The following is a 22,574-nucleotide window of genomic DNA, read 5'->3' on the forward strand; positions in this document are numbered from 1 at the left end:
AACTTACTAAAAACCATACTGTGAAATCATTAATATTCGTGGGGGACTAATTTTCGTGGTTGAGGCAATCCACGAAATTAAATCCCAATGAACAAGTAAAATTCCCATTTATTTTATGTTCAAAAGTTGAAATTCACTAATTCATATCCCCATGAATTCATACCCCAACGAAATTGCCATTTTGACCAAAAACAAAATTTCATGCCCACGAAATTAAATGATTTTACAGTATACCTGTGAGAACTTAAGTGTTTGTGATATTTTGATAACACCTTTCCTTATTGTGAAGGTCAGGAACAGTTTACATTATACTGATCATTAAAATTTGGAAATAGAGTTTAGTTTTCATGTTTTGTTGGCAAATAAAACACGGTTTTGAGTTGAGTAGTAATCTAATCATAAAGGCCGAAAGCACGCAAAACTAAAATCTATTTCCATTCTAAGACATTAGTTCTAATTACACCAGGAAGGGATACTAATTTGGAATCCTTTTTTAGGCGGAATAGCCAAAAGTAGGTCATTTTGCGAAATGTATTTTAATCGACAAGACAATACACTGTAAAATCCTTCTTTGTTTATATAAAAGAAAATCTTAAAAGTGTTAAAATACACTGTACTATCTGGAAATAAACATTTTTGTATATATTTAACTACATCTTTAACAGGCAGTTAAACTGGTACCATAAAGTAAGAGAACTCTGAAAGAAACCAACCTTGATCAGGTGTGGTGGAGTTAGCTCCCTGCTGACAGAAGTATCCAGCATCACAAAGATAGGAATTGTCCATCTGCGTCATACCAGTGACAGGACAAGCGTAACCTCCAAGACACAGGACACAGTCACTCTCTTGTTCCAGGCCTGAAATAAAATCATTTTGAAATACAACCTACACGACTCTTTATACGGGACTGTGCACAAATCTTATTTTAATCACTCTTTATACCAGTACTGTTGTCGTATTCAGAGCAGTAATAACCACTGTGAGATTAAAGTCCAAATCTTCAAGGTAGAGCATCTGAATCCTTATGAACTGGAAAATAATTCCCCATAAATCTATCAATAAAGATTGCAAAGTTTTCAGGTACTGTCTTGAAGATTTAAAGAAAGCTATAAAGGACTGCTAAATGACTGCAGCAACAAATCAGTAGAATAATATAAAGAGTAGTAATGTCTTTTTGTAGCTTCATTAAAGGTATTACATTTCAAGGTAAAACTTTGTTAACCAGACACACTCTGTAATTCCAAACATTTTCCTGTTCTTTCATCTAGTGTCGCAAGCTTGCTACTTGCTGAAGTTGAACAATTTTTTTTCTAAAAATACCTTTAGTATGTGAATAAATTTATTTCAGCAAAACAACTACCTGTAACGTTGTTAAATGTCCCTTCCGGACACGGAAACTCCGTGCTGAATCTTGTTCCATTTGGACAATAGTGTCCTTCAGGGCAGAGTGTTGATGCATTGACAACAGCAATGTCACCTGTGTTGTCACAGAAGTAGCCTGCAGGACACGTATCACATGATGTCTGTGTCTCAAGAGTCTGGTACTTCCCGCTTGAACACTGAACTGCAGCGTCCATACCTCCTGGACAGCGATATCCAACTGGACAACTGAAAATTGAGAAAATATTTTTAAGACTCTAAAATTTGAGAAAATATTTTTCCTGATATACTGGGTACTGTTTGCATCACTTATATTAAATGTTTCGAGCATACAATATTCGAAACAAAAAAAAATATTTACGATATTTCTAAATTCACAAGTTTCAAGGAAACCGTTCTAAAATATTAGCAAAATTTATGTAAAATCATCGACCTTGTTTGAACATAAAGTAAAGCACCATCTGCTTAAGCATCAAAGGCTCGAGAGTCAGGGCTGAGTCAAACAATTTGTTTAGTTTCCTCCTGTTTTCATCATATTCACTATGATGGGATCGCTCAAAACCCTGTGTAACACCAGCGTTTTACTCATCCCTTTCAAACATTAGTGTTTTACTGTAATTTTTTAATGTTTACCCTGCTAAATTTCTAAAATGGACTCATCCATCATTCAATTTGGGCAGTACCACTTGTTATTTAAAGGGATGTTCACTGAAAATTAACTGACTGAATAGCGAACAGTGCAGACCATGATCAGACCGCAAAGGCAGTATTACTTGCAGACAGTAGGCTAAAGGTTAAAAAGCACTTTTAAATGAGAAATAATGCTTTGCTTACTATTGTCATAATATTATGTGGTCTCTTTCATAAAACTGATAGAAATAATTACTTGTAATCAGGTGGTGCTGACACGTTTTGTCCTGGTGGACAGAAGTAGCCTGGGTCACATGACCCGGCCGGTTCAGCATTTCCGGTTCCTGGACAGTACATTCCTCCGGTACAGATAGTGCAATCGCTGATATCATCAGAGCCGGTCACGTTCAGGAAATATCCGGTTTCACAAGCTATGGTACTTGAACTACCCTCTGGACAGTAGTGACCCAATGGACAGATATCTCCTGTAGTTCCATCAGTTGGTGTGGCGACAGATGCTTGTAGTATACAGTAGTAACCTGAAGGTAATCATTGAGGATCCTATATAAGTGTCTCTTGATACTGTATTGACAGAATGATTGAATGCATTGAATAAAATGGTAAAATGTGAGACTCAATCTGCAGAGCACTTTATTGTTTATTATGTTAAATAAATTCAATGCAGAAAGACATGAATGTAAGATTCTTTATATCAGATGTTAGTCTTTTTTTCTGTTGAAAAATAAAAACTGTTCTTCTTTAGCTATTACATATAAAGCTGATTCAACCAGCATTTTCTACCCTTGGAATGATGTCAAGGCCAAAATGTTATTACACTAGTGTAAAACCAACAAAAGCTGCCTGATGACTGCACACTGACTTTTCTCGGTGCTCTACTCTGAATTAGACCTTTGCCAGTAAAAAACTTTATTAAAACTTTAACAAAAAAATTCTATGTTATAATGGGGCATAACTCTGTCAAAATTCAAATAGAGTTTTGGAGATTGTTTTTCCTGTTGTAGAATTTGATAGTAAAGAATAATTTTAAGTTCCAAGTCAATAGCTTATATAGTAACAATGATATCTGACTATAAAAAAAAAAAAAAAATTAAGTTAAAAAGTTGCATAACTCTGGTCATACTCCAAATCAGAGATATGGAGGTTGTTTCTCCTGATGTAGACTTTGATAGCAAATAATTATTTTAAGTTCCATGTCAATAGCTTTGATAGTAACAGAAATATTTGACACTATAAAAAACTTCAACCAACGGCAATGCTAACACTGGCGCTGGGGCAAGTGCAATAACTCTGCTTCTTCAAAAAGTCAAGTCTTTTTTGTCACTTACCTGCAGAACAATTTCCTGTTGGTGCGGCAAGCATGGAGGTCTGGCAATACATGCCCGGGTCACACTGAACGGCAGCAGCAGAGCCCTGCGGGCAGTAGTATCCTGGGTCACAGGGTCCGCCCATAGCTCCTAGAGTCGGTGTAGCAGTTGTTGAGGCATTGGTGCAGTAGTATCCTGAAGTATTCAAAATCAGTAGAAATTTTATCAATATGCATAAAATTATTGATGATTATTAGATGATTTTAGTACACTCATTTTTCATATTATCAAGTTGTTTTTTTTTTTTAATTCAATATTACCAAACTTTTTAGTGATGTAACAGGTGAAAAAAATGTACAAATCACATACTTTGTGTTGATTGTTTAATGCCATCTTACTCTTTGGTACCTTCTGTCTTAACTTTGTTTCAATTTTGAACACTCGAGACTCCTTGTCAAACAATTTATGTTAATATATACACTTAGATGAGCTGAAATTAATTTCAAGAACAAATTAATTCAAACTTCCTTATAAAAGGTAGTGTATCTGTGTTCTGCAAATGGCACAATAAGATAAAAGGGAGGTAACTCTAATATTTTTTAAAATGAGATTCTCTAATTCAAAACTGAAAATATTACGGTACCAGAATCACATTCTCCTGTAGGGTATGCCCGGCCTGGAGTGTCACAGAATGAGCCAGGTGGACAGAAGATACAGTCGGCCTCCTCTGTAGCGAGCGTGAGGTTGTAGTAAGTTCCAGCTGGGCACGGGTTGTCAGTGCTGTAATACGTGCCTGCGGGGCAGTAGTAACCAGCTGGACATGGGTATGAGGTGAAGTCGGGTGTAGCTGTAAAATACAAGGCACTGTTATAGCTGTTGATAATGTATAAAAATATAAACTATGAAAATTTTTTAGAAATTTAATTTGAACACACTTAGCAAAGAATTTACAGATTCTGTCAAACTGAATGCAAATGAGCAAATATAACTGTATTTTGTCTAATGAAATGTTCTTCTATTCCTGTCACAGCCTAAATCACTATAAAAAATTAACATCTTTATTTCAAGAAATTTATAACATGAAAAGTAAAATTCCAAAATTCTCTTTGGTATATAAATTAAAGAAAAGCATCAGATACAAAAAAAAATCTTCACATGTAACTAAAACAACAATAAAACAAAGAAAACACGCCTTGTCTGGATTCTGGAACAATATTTATTAATAAGATATGTCTCATATGATAAAATGCTTTATTTTGTCTGAAGATTTTCCACCATGTTATATGTGCCATAAATAGAAAATCATATTTACAACTCCTAGATAATAAGTGGACATTCAATATCAAAGGTGGTCAATCACATTTAAACAACATTTAATGACATTTCTTACTTTCTGTATATTCTGGTAGAGAATTATTTAAGGAACAAAAAGACTGATTACATAGAGTTAGATTCCTATTTGAAATGTATATTTTATTTTTTTTTATAAAATTTTGTAATTACTCCCCTTTTAAATATGAAAGTATATAAAAAGCTGGGTATTTCTTTTTATTTCGATACAATGTCTAGTTTTACATTTGCATTTGATAGACATATCAACTATTGAACAATCTGAACCAAAATGCAAGTTTAAAAGCTGTGTGTAGCTTCTGAATTCATTTATTTCCAATCTATCTTGGTTGCGCAACCAAGATAGGCGAAGGGAGGTAATAATAATTTTTCAAACTTGCATTTCTAATGAATTCCATCTAAATACATAATTTTTAATGCAAATATTTTACAAATATATTAAAATATGTCTAATATTTATACATTTCCTTAGGCAAAGTATGTTTATCAAATTTATACTTATGATAAAATAACTCTATCTTGGTTGGGCAACCAGGATAGGAAAATGAAATTTTAAAAATACCTCCAGTGAAAATCTAATTTGTATTAAGTGTTAAGTGAACATAAATGAGTGTAAATGATCAGATGCTAAAGTTTCGAACAAATCCGTTACATGGCCAAAATCTGATTATCCACCTTTAAGCAAACATTATGTTAAGTAAAACTTTAAAACACAATAAACAAAATATTACAAACATTTTTGCAACTCTCATGCATGTTGAACATTTAAAAACAACATTAAAAGCATCAGTTAACATGAATTGATTAAATGCTACAAAACATTATAGATGTACATTATTTTTAGCCAACACTTGTTTAATTCAGCCCACATAAAATACTCCAATTGCATTAAAATAAATTAGATTAAGCAATTTATACATTGCTACATCGAACATCATGTCAAATACTGAAGTAAAATGCAAAAAAAAAGTTAAAAAGTGGCAATTTATTGAAGACTGACTTGACCAATCTAGATACCATATGTCATTTTTTAAACTTAGATCTGCAACCTGTCAAAATTCAGGACAATGGCAAGCCGATACCGTCATTTATCAAGTAAAAAATTTTATTTCTATTTTTTTTTTTTGGGTTAGGTTCAACGTCATGCCTACATATGGAGACTGTCCAGCTTTTGATGGTGGAGGAAGACCCCCTGGGTGCCCCTCATAACAATATTTCATCATAAGTGGGATCTTCCGTAAGCCAGCTGGACCCGACCTCCTTACATTAAAGAATTCTACAGCCCACGGAAGGATTGAAACCCATAGCGGTGAGGGGCAAGTCAATCAAAATCAGTGGCCCTAACCACTTGACAATGGAGGCCCTGTTATTTTTGGTCAAATTGTCATCGAGAACCTATTCAACTGAAAATTTTAACAAGAGCTGTCAGCTGACAGCGCGCTCGACTATTCTCAGTACAATATAAGCTATGAGTAAAACTTTAAACATTACAATAAGCATATTCTAAGTCGAAAAGGGGCCATAATTCAGTCAAAGTGCTTGATAGAGTTGTCTGCTCCTGTTTACAGACTGGGGTCATGATGGTAAAATGCAAAATATGAAAGCAATATCTCAATGCAGTTTGAAAATATTTGGGGTGGTATGCAAACTTTAACATTACAACAAGCATGTTCTTAGTCAAAAAGGGGCCATAATTCAGTCAAAATGCTTGATAGAGTTGCCTCCTCCATTTTACAGACTGGGATCATGATGGTAAACAAGTATGCAAAATATGAAAGCAATATCTCAATGGACTTTGAAAATATTTGGGGTGGTAAGCAAACTTTAACATTTGTGTGATGCTCACGCCAACGCTGGGGTGAGTAGGATAGCTCCTCTATTCTTCGAATAGTTGAGGTAAAAAATGACAGTGTACAGCTGAAGCTATTACACTTTGCTTTGGGATACAGTTAAAAAGGCTAACGATGGGTTTATCTGAATATATTTTTTTCCATACAAACATACTTATATACACAAAAAATATATTCCCATAAAAAAAATAACAAGAGGGCCAAGATGGCCCTGGGTCGCTCACCTGTGAAACAAACCATAACGGTTTAAACGTGTTTGACCTAGAGATTTCTTGGAAACAAATATTCTGAGCAATTTTCATTAAAATTGGACCAAAAATGTGTTCTCTTGAGTTTAAACAAGTATTTTATTTGATATGACCTAGTGACCTAGTTTTTGAAGCCAGATAACCCATATTCAAATTTGCCTTAGATTTCACCAAGGCAATCATTCTGACCAAATTTCATGAAGATCAACTGAAAAATACAGCTTCTATCGCATACACAAGGTTTTTCCTTGATTTGACCTAGTGACCTAGTTTTTGACCCAAGATGACCCATATCTGAACTTATCTAGATTTCATCAAGGCAATCATTCTGACCAAATTTCATAAGGATCAGTTGAAAAATACAGCCTCTATCGCATATACAAGGCTTTTCTTTGATTTGACCTAGTGACCTACTTCTTGACCCAAGATGACCCATATTTAAACTCGACCTAGATTTCATCAAGGCAATCATTCTGACCATATTTCATGAAAATCAATTGAAAAATACAGCCTCTATCGCATATACAAGGCTTTTCTTTGGTTTGACCTAATGACCTTAGTTTTTGACCCCAGATGACCAATTTTCGAACTTGGCCTAGATTTCATCAAGGTTATCATTCTGACCAATATTCATGAAGATCAATTGAAAAATACAGCCTCTTTCGCATACACAAGGTTTTTCTTTGGTTTGACCTAGTGACCTTAGTTTTTGACCCCAGATGATCCATTTTCAAACTCGGCCTAGATTTCATCAATGCAATCATTCTGACCAAATTTCATAAGGATCAACTGAAAAATACAGCCTCTATCGCATACACAAGGTTTTTCTTTTATCTGACCTAGTGACCTACTTCTTGACCCCAGATGACCCATATTTAAACTCGATCTAGATTTCATCAAGGCAATCATTCTGACCACATTTCATGAAAATCAATTGAAAAATACAGCCTCTATCGCATACACAAGGCTTTTCTTTGATTTGACCTAGTGACCTAGTTTTTGACCCCAGATAACCCATTTTCGAACTCCGCCTATATTTCATCAACATAATCATTCTGACTAATATTCATGAAAATCAATTGAAAAAATACAGCTTCTATCGCATACACAAGGTTTTTCCTTAATTTGACCTAGTTACCCCAGATAACCCATTTTCGAACTTGGCCTAGATTTCATCAAGGCAATCATTCTGACCTATATTCATGAAGATCAATTGAAAAATACAGCCTCTATCACATACACAAAGTTTTTCCTTGATTTGACCTAGTGACCTAGTTTTTTACCCCAGATGACCTATTTCGAACTTGGCCTAGATTCCTTCAAGGTAATCATTCTGACCAAATTTCATGAAGATCAGTTGAAAAATACAGCCTCTATCGCATACACAAGCTAAATGTTGACGACGACAGACAACAGACAGACAGACGACGGACGTCAGACATCAAGCAATCAGAAAAACTCACCTGAGCTAATAAAAATATCAACCAAAGACCTATCAATTATCTCTACATAATATCTGTACTTGACAATTTGTTCTATGCTGACATTTAACAATTTGTGCTTCATATGACTTACCCGAGTTTGAAGTGTTTGAATAGTCTATATTTATCATAAATTATACATTTAAGTGATACAAAAGAATAATTCAGTATAGCATATTTCTACAAACTGATCTCTATAAAGTGTCACCATGTCACCAGCTAATTTCTAAGGTGTGTTTTAATGTAACACTGTATGTTGTTCAAATGTGACACTGTATGGTGGTTAACATTTGACACTATACAGTGTCATATAACACATGTCACAGCTACACAGCAGTTTTTTCACCAGCCACACAATGTGGTATTCTACCAAATGTAGTGTGGTTTTCACATGTGACACAAAGCAGTTTTCACTTGTGACACAATGTGAAGACTGCTGTGACACAATGTGACTTTTATATGCAAAAAATGAGATTATGACATGTGAAACAATGTAGTTTTACCTGTGGCACAAATATGATTTTCATATGTGACAAAATAAGATTTCATTGTGTGACACAATGTGGTTTTTATCCGTGACACAATATGATTCACTCATATTAAAAATGTGATTTTCACATGTGATTCAATGTGGTTTTCACCTTAAAGTAAACATCTGTCATTTAGCTATTGTGGATTTCATGATGATAGCTCCCCAGTTTACTGTAAACTTAGCACATATTTTCGCTGGGTCAAAATTTCGCGAATTTGAAATTTTGAGTTTGCGAGGTTTAATATTCGTGAAATTGTAAAAATGGTATCCTACCTGAATTAGAATTATACTAATGGTAAAAATATTTATGTAAGGATTTATTTTCGCGAGATGTAGGGCCTCACGAATATAGCGGAAAATTAAACCCTCGTGAAAATTTCTGCTTTTACAGTAGTCAGTACCTTGAAATGTGTCATGTAAAACACTGAAACAAGTTATCTTACCTTGCTCACAGTAATAACCTGCTGGACAAGGTGTGCACGAGTCCATTCCAGTCAAATTGCTATAGTAACCCAGTGGGCATGGCTCTGGAGCTGGAGAGCCTGCCGGGCAGTAGTAGCCCTGGGGACATACACCCCCTATACCTGTCTGTGCACCTACATGAAAAGGAATTGTAGAATCATTTTCATTATCTAGAAAGTCCATTAAATTTTCTTTTAATCTTCAACACAAGAAAAAACTTTTTGTTCTAACATCAACTTATCTTTAGCTCAGACTGTGTGGCTCTCTTGGATGGCAGCTTAATACAGGTTTCACTGTACAAACAGAATATTTATAACGTATCAAGACTTCAGGAAAATTTACCTGGGGTAACGCAGAGTCCATTCACATCAGTGTTGTTACAATCAATAGGCTGTGCACGATCGACTCCAAACCCACAGAAATATCCGGCATCACAGTCTCCAGCTGGTAAAATTGCAGCGTACGAATCACAGTATTTTCCACCAGGACATGATTTACAGTCAGCTTCTGCTTGTAACGCTGTATCATTGTTGTACGTTCCAGGCGGACACTGCTGCCAGTTGAAATCAGTTTGATCGGGACAGTAATATCCCATGGGACATTCACCCACAACATCGCCATTTACGCAATACCTAACAACAAAAATTTAAAACAGATCAATACATACTTTACACGAAACTAGTACGTAAAATAATTAATATTGCTGGGGATTTTCTTCAAAATTCATGGATTTTGTTGTTGAGTTAATCCATAAACTTTAATCCTAATGAACTTCTAAATTTCCAGCTTGATTAAATGTTCGAAAGTTGAAATCAACGAATTCGTATCCCACAAACACAACTGTTATGCCAAAAACCACGAAATTTCATGCCCACGAAATAACATGATTTTACAGTATTAGAGTGTTATTCGTTTAACATATTTTTACATGTAATAAAAAACACAATGTATATATATATTGAAATCTAAGACAGTTTTTAAAAACTGAATTAAAAACTTCTTTTAAGGACAAAATATAGACTGTTTCAATCCAGAATTGTTGAAAATAAGATATTTTCTACACACCATCCAGCTGGGCATATATAACATTGTGAGCCCTGAGTGTGGTTCATGTATGTTCCATTAGCGCACGGAGTGGGTGCAGACGAGCCCTGCGGGCAGTAGTGGTACAGTGTGCACTCATAGCCTGCAGGTGTATCTGAACTTTGACCTCCTGGGCAGTAATAACCAGCTGAGCATGGTCCGGTTGTGGCGTTCAGTCCCTCCGTCTCACAGTATTGCCCAGAGGTACAGGACGTGCATTGACTGGTGTCGTTCAGACTGGTATAAGGGCTGAAGGTTCCCTGAAGAAGAAACAGATTTGACTAGAATTGCAATTCAGAAATACCTGTATAAAAAGACAATGAAGAACATAAATTGATCTATATATACAGGTAACAAGAGCTGTCTCCGTAGGATGACTCATGCCCCCGATGGCACTTTGAAATAATAGTTATGGCCGATGTTAGAGTTTAGGACCTTTGACCTATGGAGCTGGGTCTTGCGCGCGACACATCGTCTTACTGTGTCACACATTCATGCATAGTTATTTTAAAATCCATGCATGAATGACAAAGATATGGACCAGACATGCCCATCAATGCACTATCATGAAAAATGATCTTTGACGTCTAAGTGTGACCTTGACCTTTGAGCTACGGACCTGGGTCTTGCGTGTGACACGTCGTCTTATTGTGGTACACATTCATGCCAAGTTATTTGAAAATCCATCCATCGATGACAAAGATATGGACCGGACACGCCCATCAATGCACTATCCTTTAACGTCTAAGTGTGACCTTGACCTTTGAGCTACGGACCTGGGTCTTGCGCACTGCACGTCGTCTTACTGTGGTACACATTCATGCCAAGTTATTTGAAAATCCATCCATCGATGACAAAGATATGGACCGGACACGCCCATCAATGCACTATCCTTTAACGTCTAAGTGTGACCTTGACCTCTGAGCTACGGACCTGGGTCTTGTGCACTGCACGTCATCTTACTGTGGTACACATTCATGCCAAGTTATTTGAAAATCCATCCATCGGTGACAAAGATATGGACCGGACACGCCCATCAATGCACTATCCTTTAACGTCTAAGTGTGACCTTGACCTTTGAGCTACGGACCTGGGTCTTGCGCACTGCACGTCATCTTACTGTGGTACACATTCATGCCAAGTTACTTGAAAATCCATCTATCGATGACAAAGATATGGACCGGACACGAAAATTGCGGACAGACCGACAGACTGACAGACCGACAGACGGTTCAAAAACTATATGCCTCCCTTCGGGGGCATAAAAATACACTGTTAATGTTCAAATCTGGAATGGAAATAGCAATGATTATCTTAAAAGCCATGTGGTCAATATTCCGAGGTGATCTTTAGTCCTTGTATGATTGGATTAGGTATAGCACTATTTTTATATATTATATTATTATATACTACCAACCAACATGTTTCATCAATTCTGAGCAGTGCAAACTTAGGTCTCAATAAGAAATCAAGAGCTTCCGAAATACAGGGACAAAAACTAAATGTCTTAACTAATTAAGGACTGAAAGAAGTTTAAAATACTATATGTAAAACGTAGATGTGAAACTTCTACTTTTCAGATACGATTTAAAAAATGTCCAATATAATGCAAAAGTTACAAGTCCACTTATGTTCTAAATATTTGTCTGGAAAAGTCTGATGAAAACTTTGTACATACCACTGGACATCTATCTGGTACGTCTGTGCCAATGGGACAGAAATGACCCTCAGGACAGATGTACTGTTGGGAAGAGTTTGAGCCCTGCTCACAGTAATATCCCTCCTCACACTGACCCTCCACTGCCAGAAGCCCAGGGGTAGTACAATAGTACCCTGCAGTACACTGTGTGCATTCTGACTCCGCCTTCAGTTTTGTCGCTGCACCGTAAGTACCTGCTGGGCACGGCACGGGATCTTCAGTTCCAGCCACACAGAATGACCCTTGTAAAATAACACAATACATATACTTTATATATACATATTTTAATCAAATTCAACAGTTTTATGAAGTCAGAGTTTAAAAGCAATTTATAGTTTTTACTATATCTATCTATTTTACAACAACCTATGGCAGACAGATTTTTTTGCACTTTTTTCGCAAAAAGAAAGGACTTCTTCCCAGAATTCTGACCTGCAGGAAAGCACAGTATTAAGTGATTGTCTTGTTCAGGTAATCATTATTTATCAAAATTATTTCAGTTACTTGCTTAGCAGTATAAAACTGTTCTTCAAAAGTAACTGACAACTTCCAAACATGAATATGGGGTTGAGGAAGTTTGTTTGTTTTCGGTTTAATGCTGTTTTCAACAGTATTTTAATTACCTAAAGGCGGGCATTTAACCTAACTCTGTACCAGTTCAAACCTGCTCTCCGCAAGTAACTGCCAACTTCCCCACATGAATAAGAGGTGGAGGAGGAATGATTTCAGACACAATGTCTTTTATCAAACTGTCATGGAGAACATACACCCCGCCCAGGGATCAAACTCACAACCCCATGATCCGTAGATCTACGCTCTCTGGATTGAGCTAAGCGGTTGGGTGTGAGATGGAGGAAGTATAGCAGACATGTTGTCTGTCATCAGAAATCATCGTAGGAATATAACGCTCCTATAGGATTGGACCCTTCCACCTCTTGATGGGGTGACATGAGACTTACTGCTGGGTCAGATTTCAGACAGCCAAGTGTGAAAGACTAAATACTAATGAAACAGCCAAAGTGTTTAGTAGTATTATTAAGTATTAAATCTTCAGTATGAACTTACCTTGTGGGCACTTATTGGCATCAGTTCCTTGTGCCGGGGTGGCAGTCTGCGCCCCAATCTTGCAGTAATACCCAGCATCACAGAGCCCTGTGGGTACTGTGAGACCATTTGTTTCACAATAAGATCCGCCGATACATGCAGTGCACTGTGTGCTATCGTTCAATCCTGTCACGTTGTTGAATGTTCCAACATCACAAGCATAGAGGTCCCCTCTTGGTGTTCCTAAAATATAAATAAAATAAAATTCAAATGCTGCAATTAAACAATGGTCTTTACCTTTATTTCAAATCAATAACAAAAGCTGTTTGTAAAACACAAGCCCTCATCAATGATCTGGAAATTTTCACCCTTCGTTCCTAAGAAACCCAATACAGAAACTAGAAAATGCTTTTGTAAAAAAGCGCATGTCTCCCCCAATGCAAAGTCCTATAGGCAAGAAGTCAATAGGGGTCAGGAGCGAAAGTCAAAGAGACACTGATGGTTGGCTGCAATAGGGATCATCTACTTGGCATGTCCAGTCATCCCGCTAAATTTCAACACTCTTGGCCTAGTGGTTCTCAAGTCACTGTTCAGGCTCCTGTGACCTTGACCTTTGATCAAGTGACCTCAAAATAAATAGGGGTCATCTACTCTGCATGTCAAATCATCCTATTAAGTTTCAACATTGTAGGTCAAGTGGTTCTCAAGTTATTTCCAAAAAATGATTTTACATGAACAGGCCACTGTGACCTTGACCTTTAATAGACTGACCCCAAAATCAATAGGGGTCATCTACTCTGCATGTTCAATCATCCTATGAAGTTTCAACATTCTGGGTCAAGTGGTTCTCAAGTTATTGATAGGAGTTGGTTATCAATGTTCAGGCCTCTGTGACCTTGACCTTTAACGGAGTGACCCCAAAAACAATAGGGGTCATTTACTCTGCATGAACAATCATCCTATGAAGTTTCAACATTCTGGGTCGAGAGGTTCTCAAGTTATTGATTGGAAATGGTTTTCCATGTTCAGGCCCCTGTGGCCTTGACCTTTAACAGAGTGACCCTAAAATCGTTAGGGGTCATCTACTCTGCATGACCAATCATCCTATGAAGTTTCATCATTCTGGGTCAAGTGGTTCTCAAGTTACTGACCAGAAATGGTTTTCAATGTTCAGGCCCCTGTGACCTTGACCTTTCACAGAGTGACCCCAAAATCGTTAGGGGTCATCTACTCTGCATGAGCAATCATCCTATGAAGTTTCAACATTCTGGTTCAAGTGGTTCTCTAGTTATTGATCGGAAATGGTTTTCTATGTTCAGGCCCCTGTGACCTTGACCTTTGACGGAGTGACCCCAAAATCAATAGGGGTCATCTACTCTTCATGACCAATCACCTTATGAAGTTTCAACATTCTGGGTCAAGTGGTTCTCTAGTTATTGATCGGAAATGATTTTCAATGTTCAGGCCCCTGTGACCTTGACCTTTGACGGAGTGACCCCAAAAGCAATAGGGGTCATTTACTCTGCATGGCCAATCATCCTATGAAGTTTCAACATTCTGGGTCAAGTGGTTCTCTAGTTATTGATCGGAAATGGTTTTCAATGTTCAGGCCCCTGTGACCTTGACCTTTGACGGAGTAACCCCAAAATCAATAGGGGTCATCTACTCTTCATGGCCAATCATCCTATGAAGTTTCAACATTCTGGGTCAAGTGGTTCTCTAGTTATTGATCGGAAATGGTTTTCAATGTTCAGGCCCCTGTGACCTTGACCTTTAACGGAGTGACCCCAAAAACAATAGGGGTCGTCTACTACAGCAGCCCTACAACCCATGAAGTTTGAAGGTTCTAGGTCAAATGGTTCTCCAGTTATTGCTCGGAAATGAAGTGTGACGTACGGACGGACGGACGGACGGAAGGACGGACGGACGGACAGGGCAAAAACAATATGTCTCCTGGGGGAGACATAATTATCCCTTAATATTATGTGGTTAACAAATACTGGAACTTACAGAACATGAGAAGTCCAACATCTTTAATCAAGAACAGACAAAATTAACAAGCATAAAAATTTAGATCATCTTTCAACATACCTGGTGGACAATAAAAGCCTGTGGGACAGAGTATAGTATCGTTTATCTCCACAATTCCATAGCTGTTATCACAGTAGTACCCGCCAGGGCATGTGTCGCACGTGGATCGGCCAGTCAACGCTTGATACTGTCCGTTCGGACAGATAATCGGTGCATCGATGCCTTGCGGGCAGTAATACCCTTGCCAACACGGTAACCTGTTAGAAGTTATCTCCCCTTGTGGACAATAGTAACCAGCATCACAATCACCTGTATATGTGAAATATAACGTATTATTTAGTATTTAAATGCCATTCTTTAAAAGTTGCTGCAACTCTGCATTTATCTGACAGTAAAAAATGTTCATGAATTTCTAAAACCTACAAACTTGTTATCCATCTGTAAGTTTCCAAAGTTTGCGCAATTTTCACAGCACTTTCATGTCGCCCTTTTAATAAAAAGTAACCATATATCCAATTTTTGAAGCTCGTAATGCTGTTAGTGGATATATTTTCAGGTCAAATGTTCACGAATTGCTGATTCCCAACATTTCATGAGTGGAAATATTTAGGAATTGCTGAAAACTGAAATGCCAAACGGAAAGTTCAGTTTGTTTACCTTTACATGACTATACTGACATGTCTTGGTGAATGCCAGATGCCATATTTTCATGAATTTCTTGAATTCCCAAAATTCATGAACATTTCCACTTCACAAACTTTTCCACTTATACAGTATTTGAGAAAACGCTGCAATATATTCATTTATGTTTTAAATATGTTTGTTGCTCGCTATAGAATTAAAACAAAATCGAGCCATTCAGAATGTAACATTACCTACAGTATCCTCAGACCTAAAACAGATGGGGAAAAAGGCAAGTTCTTTGAGCTGGAATAAACTTGTCCCAAACTACCTTAATACGTCAAATTTGGGGATCATGGTGAACATATTATACATTGTATCATTAATTTTCCTTTTCTCTAAATTTGCAAAAGCATCTTCACTGAATACTCTAAATTACTGGTACTGACTTTTGACTAACATTTCAGAGTATTTTCTTCTTTCTAATCAAGTAAACTTGCACATTGTATTTCTTTCCTTTGAGGGCTACTTTCTGTTGATTTTTTGGCTATATTAATCAAGAAATTAATCCAAATGCAAATATAAAATTCTTATTTGTTTTTGTGTTTCCAAATTTGAATTACATGAATTCATGTAAAAAGAAAAAGCCCTTTTGGCTTGAAATCATGAAATCTTATGTCAACATAATGTAATCATTTTAAAGTATTTCATCTATAATGACCTAATAAATATTCTAATATGCTTGTTTCTGTTAAAACACACTTACACTATAATGACGTCATGTTAATGTGCAATGACGTAAATGTTTTTGTTGCAACAAAGAAAGAGCGCTACTATATTTTATCTACTGTTTTAAACTAGAGCTATCACTAAAGGTGATGAATGTACCCCTCACATGCACTGACACAGTACATTGAAATTTGACGCACACAAGATTGCATAATTACGTGGACTGTATGTATATACACTGTATGTATACAGTAAAGTAACAAAAAACAAAGTCCCATAACTATGCAGAATATTTATCTAAAAGAATGTAACATGCACCATGCACAACTAGGGTTGGTACTGATCACTTGTGTGAAGTTTCATTAAATTGTGTGTAAGGGTTTGGTAGATTAGGCATGCACAAGATTGCATATGCAGACTGTATGTACATAGTATGTTAACAAGAAACAAAGTCCCATAACTCTGCAATTTTTGTCGCTGAAAGAACCTAACATGCCTCATGCACAACTACTGTTGATACTGATCACTTGTGTGAAGTTTCATTAAACTGTGTCAAGGGGATGAGGAGAGATGGTGCGCACAAGATTGTGTCTATGTATATAGTATAGTAACAAAAAAACAAAGTCCCATAACTCTGCAAATTTTTTTTCTGAAAGAACCTAACATGCCCCATGCACAACTACTGTTGTTACTGATCACTTGTGTGAAGTTTCATTAAATATATCAAGGGGATGAGGAGAGATGGTGCGCACAAGATTGTGTCTATGTATATAGTATAGTAACAAAAAAACAAAGTCCCATAACTCTGCAAATTTTTTTTCTAAAAGAACCTAACATGCCCCATGCACAACTACTGTTGGTACTGATGACTTGTGTGAAGTTTCATTAAATTGTGTCAAGGGGATGAGGAGAGATGGTGCGCACAAGATTGTGTCTATGTATATAGTATAGTAACAAAAAAAACAAAGTCCCATAACTCTGCAAATTTTTTTTCTAAAAGAACCTAACATGCCCCATGCACAACTACTGTTGGTACTGATCACTTGTGTGAAGTTTCATTAAATTCTGTCTAGGGGATTAGGAGAGATGGAGCGCACAAGATTGCGTCTACGGACTGACGGACAGACAGACAACCTGAAACCAGTATACACCCCCTTACAACTTTGTTGTCGGGGGGTACAATAAAGGGCATATTAGAATTGAAATAACCTAAATTAATACACTCAAAGTCGGTTATACCTTGCCAGAATAATTCACTCGTGGAATTGTTCTGCGGACATATAACCTCTTTCCATGTATTAATAACGTTAAAACACATTTTTTCTATACATTATTTCTTAAATAAACAACATCATTGGTCAAAGTTCAACAAAATTTTATGAGGACTACAGAACATCAGAAAATCTCACCGTCTGTTGCTGTGAGATTGTAACTGCCGCAAAACTCTCCAGCTGTACAGTTTAGACAATCGCTTGGCAACGTGCTCCCTTGACCCCCAACATATGTGCCAGGACTGCATGGTGTTGGTGTGTCGGCACCAGTTTCACAGTAATATCCAGCAGGACAGATGTCTCCGGTAGTACCATCGGTGGGAGTCTGGGTGCTGGCCTGAAGTGTGCAGAAGTACCCAGCCAGGCAGTCACCTGTTGGTGCTGACAGACCTTCTGTCTGGCAATATTTGCCAGGGTCACATTGAATGGGATCTGATGAATCTGTTAGAAGAGAAAAATAAATCATTCTAGTATCTTGTAAATTTCAAAAATATGCTTGTTTACCAGTATTCTACACAGAATATTAAAATCTGCATTTGACAATGAAATAAGATCTTACAGGCAATGTGAATAAGGTTGATATTTTGACGTTCATCATATAAAAACACGTTTAATTTTATAAATCTTTTATGTCCCCTGTCAAAAATCTTTCAATTCTTTCCTACTACTGTTGGGTGTTTTAGACCATTTTTCGATAGTATATGGGAAATGCATTGGCCATAATTTTGTTCTTGGATATCAGTTAAGTATATGTAACTAAACATTCCTCGCATATGGCAAATGTGGAGGAGAACATATTTTTTTGTTGGGTTAAGCCACACTGACACAATTTAGGTCATATGTTGACTTTTCCAGCTTTTGTTGGGGTAGAGGAAGACCCCAGGTGCCCATCTGGACATTATTTTATCACAGATGGGCACTTAGGTAGAACCAGTGACCTTCCCTTAGCCAGCTGGAAGGTTTTCTCACATGAAGAATTCTAAAGTGAGGTTTAAAATCAACATCAGAAAGGGGCAACTGATTTGAAGCCAGCTACCTTAACCACTATGGCAATGAAGCTCCCGAGAACATCATGACTATAACACAACACTTACTTGCTGGGCAATAGTATCCAGGAGAACACTTCCCACCATGTGTTGTTGTATTGGGACTCTTCGAGCCGCCGGAACAGTACCAGCCTGCATAACAGTAGCCAGTCGGAGCAGAGTTACCTTCCCCTTGACAGTACTGGCCCCCGGGACAGCTAGTACAGTCTGTGTTGGATTGAGAACCAGTCAGTGAATTGTAGGTACCCTCTGCACACTTGTACTGAGTAGAATACTGGGTACCAGCCAGACAGTAATGACCTGAGAACCAGAATAGAAATACATAGTATTACAAAATATAACCACAAAAATCAGAAATATGGAGAATCAAAAATTAGCAAATGTTTCGTATGGGACTAAAACTTTATGAAAGAAAATGCTTAATTGCCGAACAAAAACAATCTTCAAAACAGAGGTTTCAAGTATGTTCAAAATCAATATTCCACATCATTCTTAGATGATAACAGATGAAACCTGATTATCAAAATATGGACAATTTAAAATTCCTCAAGTTATTCTATGTGAAACTCAAATATAGAATTCAACAGCAAAATGTTTTGATGGGGCCATGTTTTTTTAACCTAACTGGAGATGGAGTCTGAATATGTAAACTCAGGTTTAAAGTGTCAATTACATAAGAAAAATCAACAATTTAATATGTTTGTCGGTCTGTTTGGAGTTTAAAACCATTTTTCAGGAGTATTTCAGTTTTGAATATGTGATGGCAGAATGTAAATATAACCAGTCCTCTTGAATTACAGTTATTTTCCACAAGTAGCTGACAATTACCATATATGAATCAGAAATAACACTTAAAAGTATATCAGACCCACATTGATTTCACTTTTGAAAATATGAATAAATACTACATACAGTTTATAATAACATGAAAGTAACAAATTTGTGTACTAACGGTATCATGCATAAGGTTTGAGATAGCTTAACACAGTATAAATATGTAATGCTGCTTAAAAAATAAAAGTATTTTACAAATGACTGTTACTTCATGACATTTCAATTAAGATTTTAGCGGGTCATACCATGTTGTTTTTTTTAATATAATGAGATTAATTATACACATCAAGCAAATATTCAAAAATAATCCTTTAGCTAAAAATGGGCATAGGATATCTCTAATTAGTATGATTTTTTACATACCCGCTGGGCACGGAGAGCTGATGTACTCCTCAGATGCAGCCACACAGTAGTATCCTGCCGGGCAGGTTTCACACGTGGCTTGCTGCGTCTGATTGGTGAAGGTTCCTGCAGCGCATGGTACAGCTGCAGAAGAACCTGTTGGGCAGTAGTGTCCTTTAGTACACATTCCTCCCGTTCCTGTGTTTGTAGCGCCATCAGGTGTCGCTGTATCCACTCCCACAGTACAGAAATAACCTGAAAATTTCAAAAAGATAAATATTAAATTGTTTCACCAAAATATCTACAACTTGTTTAAGAGAGCATCTGCGCAGTCTGGTCAGGATCCATGCTGTTCGCTAACGGTTTCTCTAATTGCAATAGGCTTTAAAAGCGAACAGCATGGATCCTGATCAGACTGCGCGGATGCTCAGGCTGGTCTGGATCCATGTTGGTCGCAAATGCACTATGTTGGTTTTCTCATGGCGCAGCTGAATTATGTTGAAAATAATTCATGTGTTTAAAACTGATCTTTAACATGGCTGCCATATAGATTTGATCCACTGCTGTAACAATGGTAAAAGTTTAACTTACCAGCAGTGCAGTCTCCAGATGGTGCCGAAAGAGCAGTTGCTGCACAGTATTTCCCTCCGTCACATTGAGTACATTGTGATTCATTAAACAATCCGGTTGAAGCACCATATGTTCCGGCTGGGCAAGCTTGCCAGTCTATGCCAGTACCTGTGATTAATGGTGAAAAATACTAGGTAGAAAAATTGTTATCAAATGTAAGAAATGGTATTAGGAATATATTTTCAGAAGATTTTTCAAAGTCAATCCACTAGCCAGACTAAATCAAGCTACATGTTTCTCTAGGTGATAAGTAATGCAATAAGTTTCTATACGAAGAGGTTGAAGTCTGTTTATCCTTCACTTTTCAAGGAAAAAACAGATCAATTAAAATTTTCTCAAGGAAAATCAAAAAGATCCACAAAGCTATCAACAAGTAATAGCAAGTTGCAAATGAAAAGTCTTGGGTATATGGCTAAAAAGTTATTTACCGGTATAAAAATGTGCTTTGTATAATATTGGAAATCTGACTACTTCATATCCTTAATAGTATACTACAAACAAGAGCTGTCAATATTGGTGACAAATGCCCCCAAAGCATGCCCAAGAATGCTACAATTGTCTGACCAAAAAAATCACACATCATTTTGTGACCTTGACCTTGACCCAAGAAACATGCAGGTGATTAATACCCTCAGACACCACTTTGTTACAGGTAAGGTAAAATGTTCTGATTATGACCTATGACCTCTAAGTGTAATCCTGACCTTTGAAATAGTGGCAAACTTTGCGCACTGTTCATTGTCCCAGTGAGGTAAATGAAGCTAGTTTTATAAAAATCCTTCCAGCAGTTTATAAGACATCAAATGGACATAAAGTTTATTATTCTAGTTACATTATCATGGTGAAAACTTACATATATGCATTTGAAAAATTATTGGCCAGTCTGAACAAAGATATTTGTACCTTGACCTCCAAGTGTGACCTTGACCCCGAACCTAGTGACCTAGGTTATGCACTATGAATAATGTCTTGATGAAGTAAATAATCGATGTTACTTTTATGACAACAATTCCAGCAGTTGTAGAGATATGAAGCAGACAAAAAATTAAGCTACTTGACCTTTGACCTCTAAGTTTGACTTTGACATTAAATACAGTAACCCATTCCACACTTGACTTTCGTAGTATTAGTACAGTGAACATTTATGTGTAGTTATATGAAAATCTGTCAAACTGTTTTGGAGAAATTACTGGTGGACAGACATGTGCGGCTCCAATATATCCCTTTATATTCTTTGTATCTGAGGGTATAATAAACAAAAGTTGTAAAATACAGTCAAAATCGTTTGCACAAACTCAGATAATTAAAAAAACCTATCAAACTCATTGTTAGGTCCTGGCCAGATCTCTCTTATAATACATATTGCTCAATGACTTGAACAGACAATAACTCAGTTTTTTTTTGTCCAATCGAGATCGAGCAAACCAGGTTCTACTGTATTACTATGGTACAAATATTAGTCAACTTAATGTTAATAATACCTTCTGGACAGTAATATCCCTTTGGACAATCTTGGGCGTTGAGTGAAGCATTTGCTGGTACCACTGGCAAACAGTAGAATCCAGCTGGGCATACGTCACATGACGACATTCCTGTAGCACTTGTATAGGTACCAGCTGCACATGCCTGGAACCAGCAAAAATACACAGTAAGTAGAGGCAAAAGGTTCTTCATCATTATCTACTAATAAAATTTATCTTACAAGGTTGTAAGTGGTAAAGAGTAACTATGAGTTGTTTATACCTGAAACAAACACAGACTTTCATATACAATATTTCATTAATGTCATTTTAGAATAAATTTTCGTGCCTTTCAAGATTGAGTTGATACAAGAAATTTGATCCCAAGGAAGCTGTAAAGTTTCCATCTGTTTTATGCTAAAAGGTCAGAGACCATCAATTTATATACCCAAGAAATAGTTTTAACAAAAACCATTTAAATTTCCTACCTAGGAAATCAAATTAATGTGTGTTTCAGTTTAGCATC

At 36.8% G+C, this 22,574-nt stretch overlaps 1 protein-coding gene across 6 annotated transcripts in view; it reads right to left on the reverse strand.

The window, feature by feature from the left end:
- The window catches only part of LOC123538081 (uncharacterized), a 175,751-nt gene that overhangs the window by 89,987 nt on the left and 63,190 nt on the right, over positions 1-22,574 (reverse strand). For 3 of the 6 annotated variants that reach the window (XM_053530441.1, XM_053530444.1, XM_053530440.1), the window contains exons 52-68: positions 22,070-22,214; positions 20,550-20,696; positions 19,980-20,213; positions 18,831-19,082; positions 17,875-18,177; positions 15,176-15,424; positions 13,106-13,327; positions 12,020-12,282; positions 10,324-10,601; positions 9,601-9,890; positions 9,240-9,392; positions 8,359-8,382; positions 3,979-4,182; positions 3,357-3,530; positions 2,267-2,549; positions 1,361-1,608; positions 714-857 (exon numbers count right to left, since the gene is read on the reverse strand). In XM_053530441.1, coding sequence (XP_053386416.1) covers positions 714-857; positions 1,361-1,608; positions 2,267-2,549; positions 3,357-3,530; positions 3,979-4,182; positions 8,359-8,382; positions 9,240-9,392; positions 9,601-9,890; positions 10,324-10,601; positions 12,020-12,282; positions 13,106-13,327; positions 15,176-15,424; positions 17,875-18,177; positions 18,831-19,082; positions 19,980-20,213; positions 20,550-20,696; positions 22,070-22,214 — 3,613 coding nt within the window. The remainder of the gene's footprint in view (positions 1-713; positions 858-1,360; positions 1,609-2,266; positions 2,550-3,356; positions 3,531-3,978; positions 4,183-8,358; positions 8,383-9,239; positions 9,393-9,600; positions 9,891-10,323; positions 10,602-12,019; positions 12,283-13,105; positions 13,328-15,175; positions 15,425-17,874; positions 18,178-18,830; positions 19,083-19,979; positions 20,214-20,549; positions 20,697-22,069; positions 22,215-22,574) is intronic. The other 3 variants (XM_053530446.1, XM_053530443.1, XM_053530445.1) reach the window with 2 other exon arrangements.

Source organism: Mercenaria mercenaria, chromosome 18, assembly GCF_021730395.1.
Source record: "Mercenaria mercenaria strain notata chromosome 18, MADL_Memer_1, whole genome shotgun sequence".
Classification (NCBI taxonomy): Eukaryota; Metazoa; Mollusca; class Bivalvia; order Venerida; family Veneridae; genus Mercenaria; species Mercenaria mercenaria.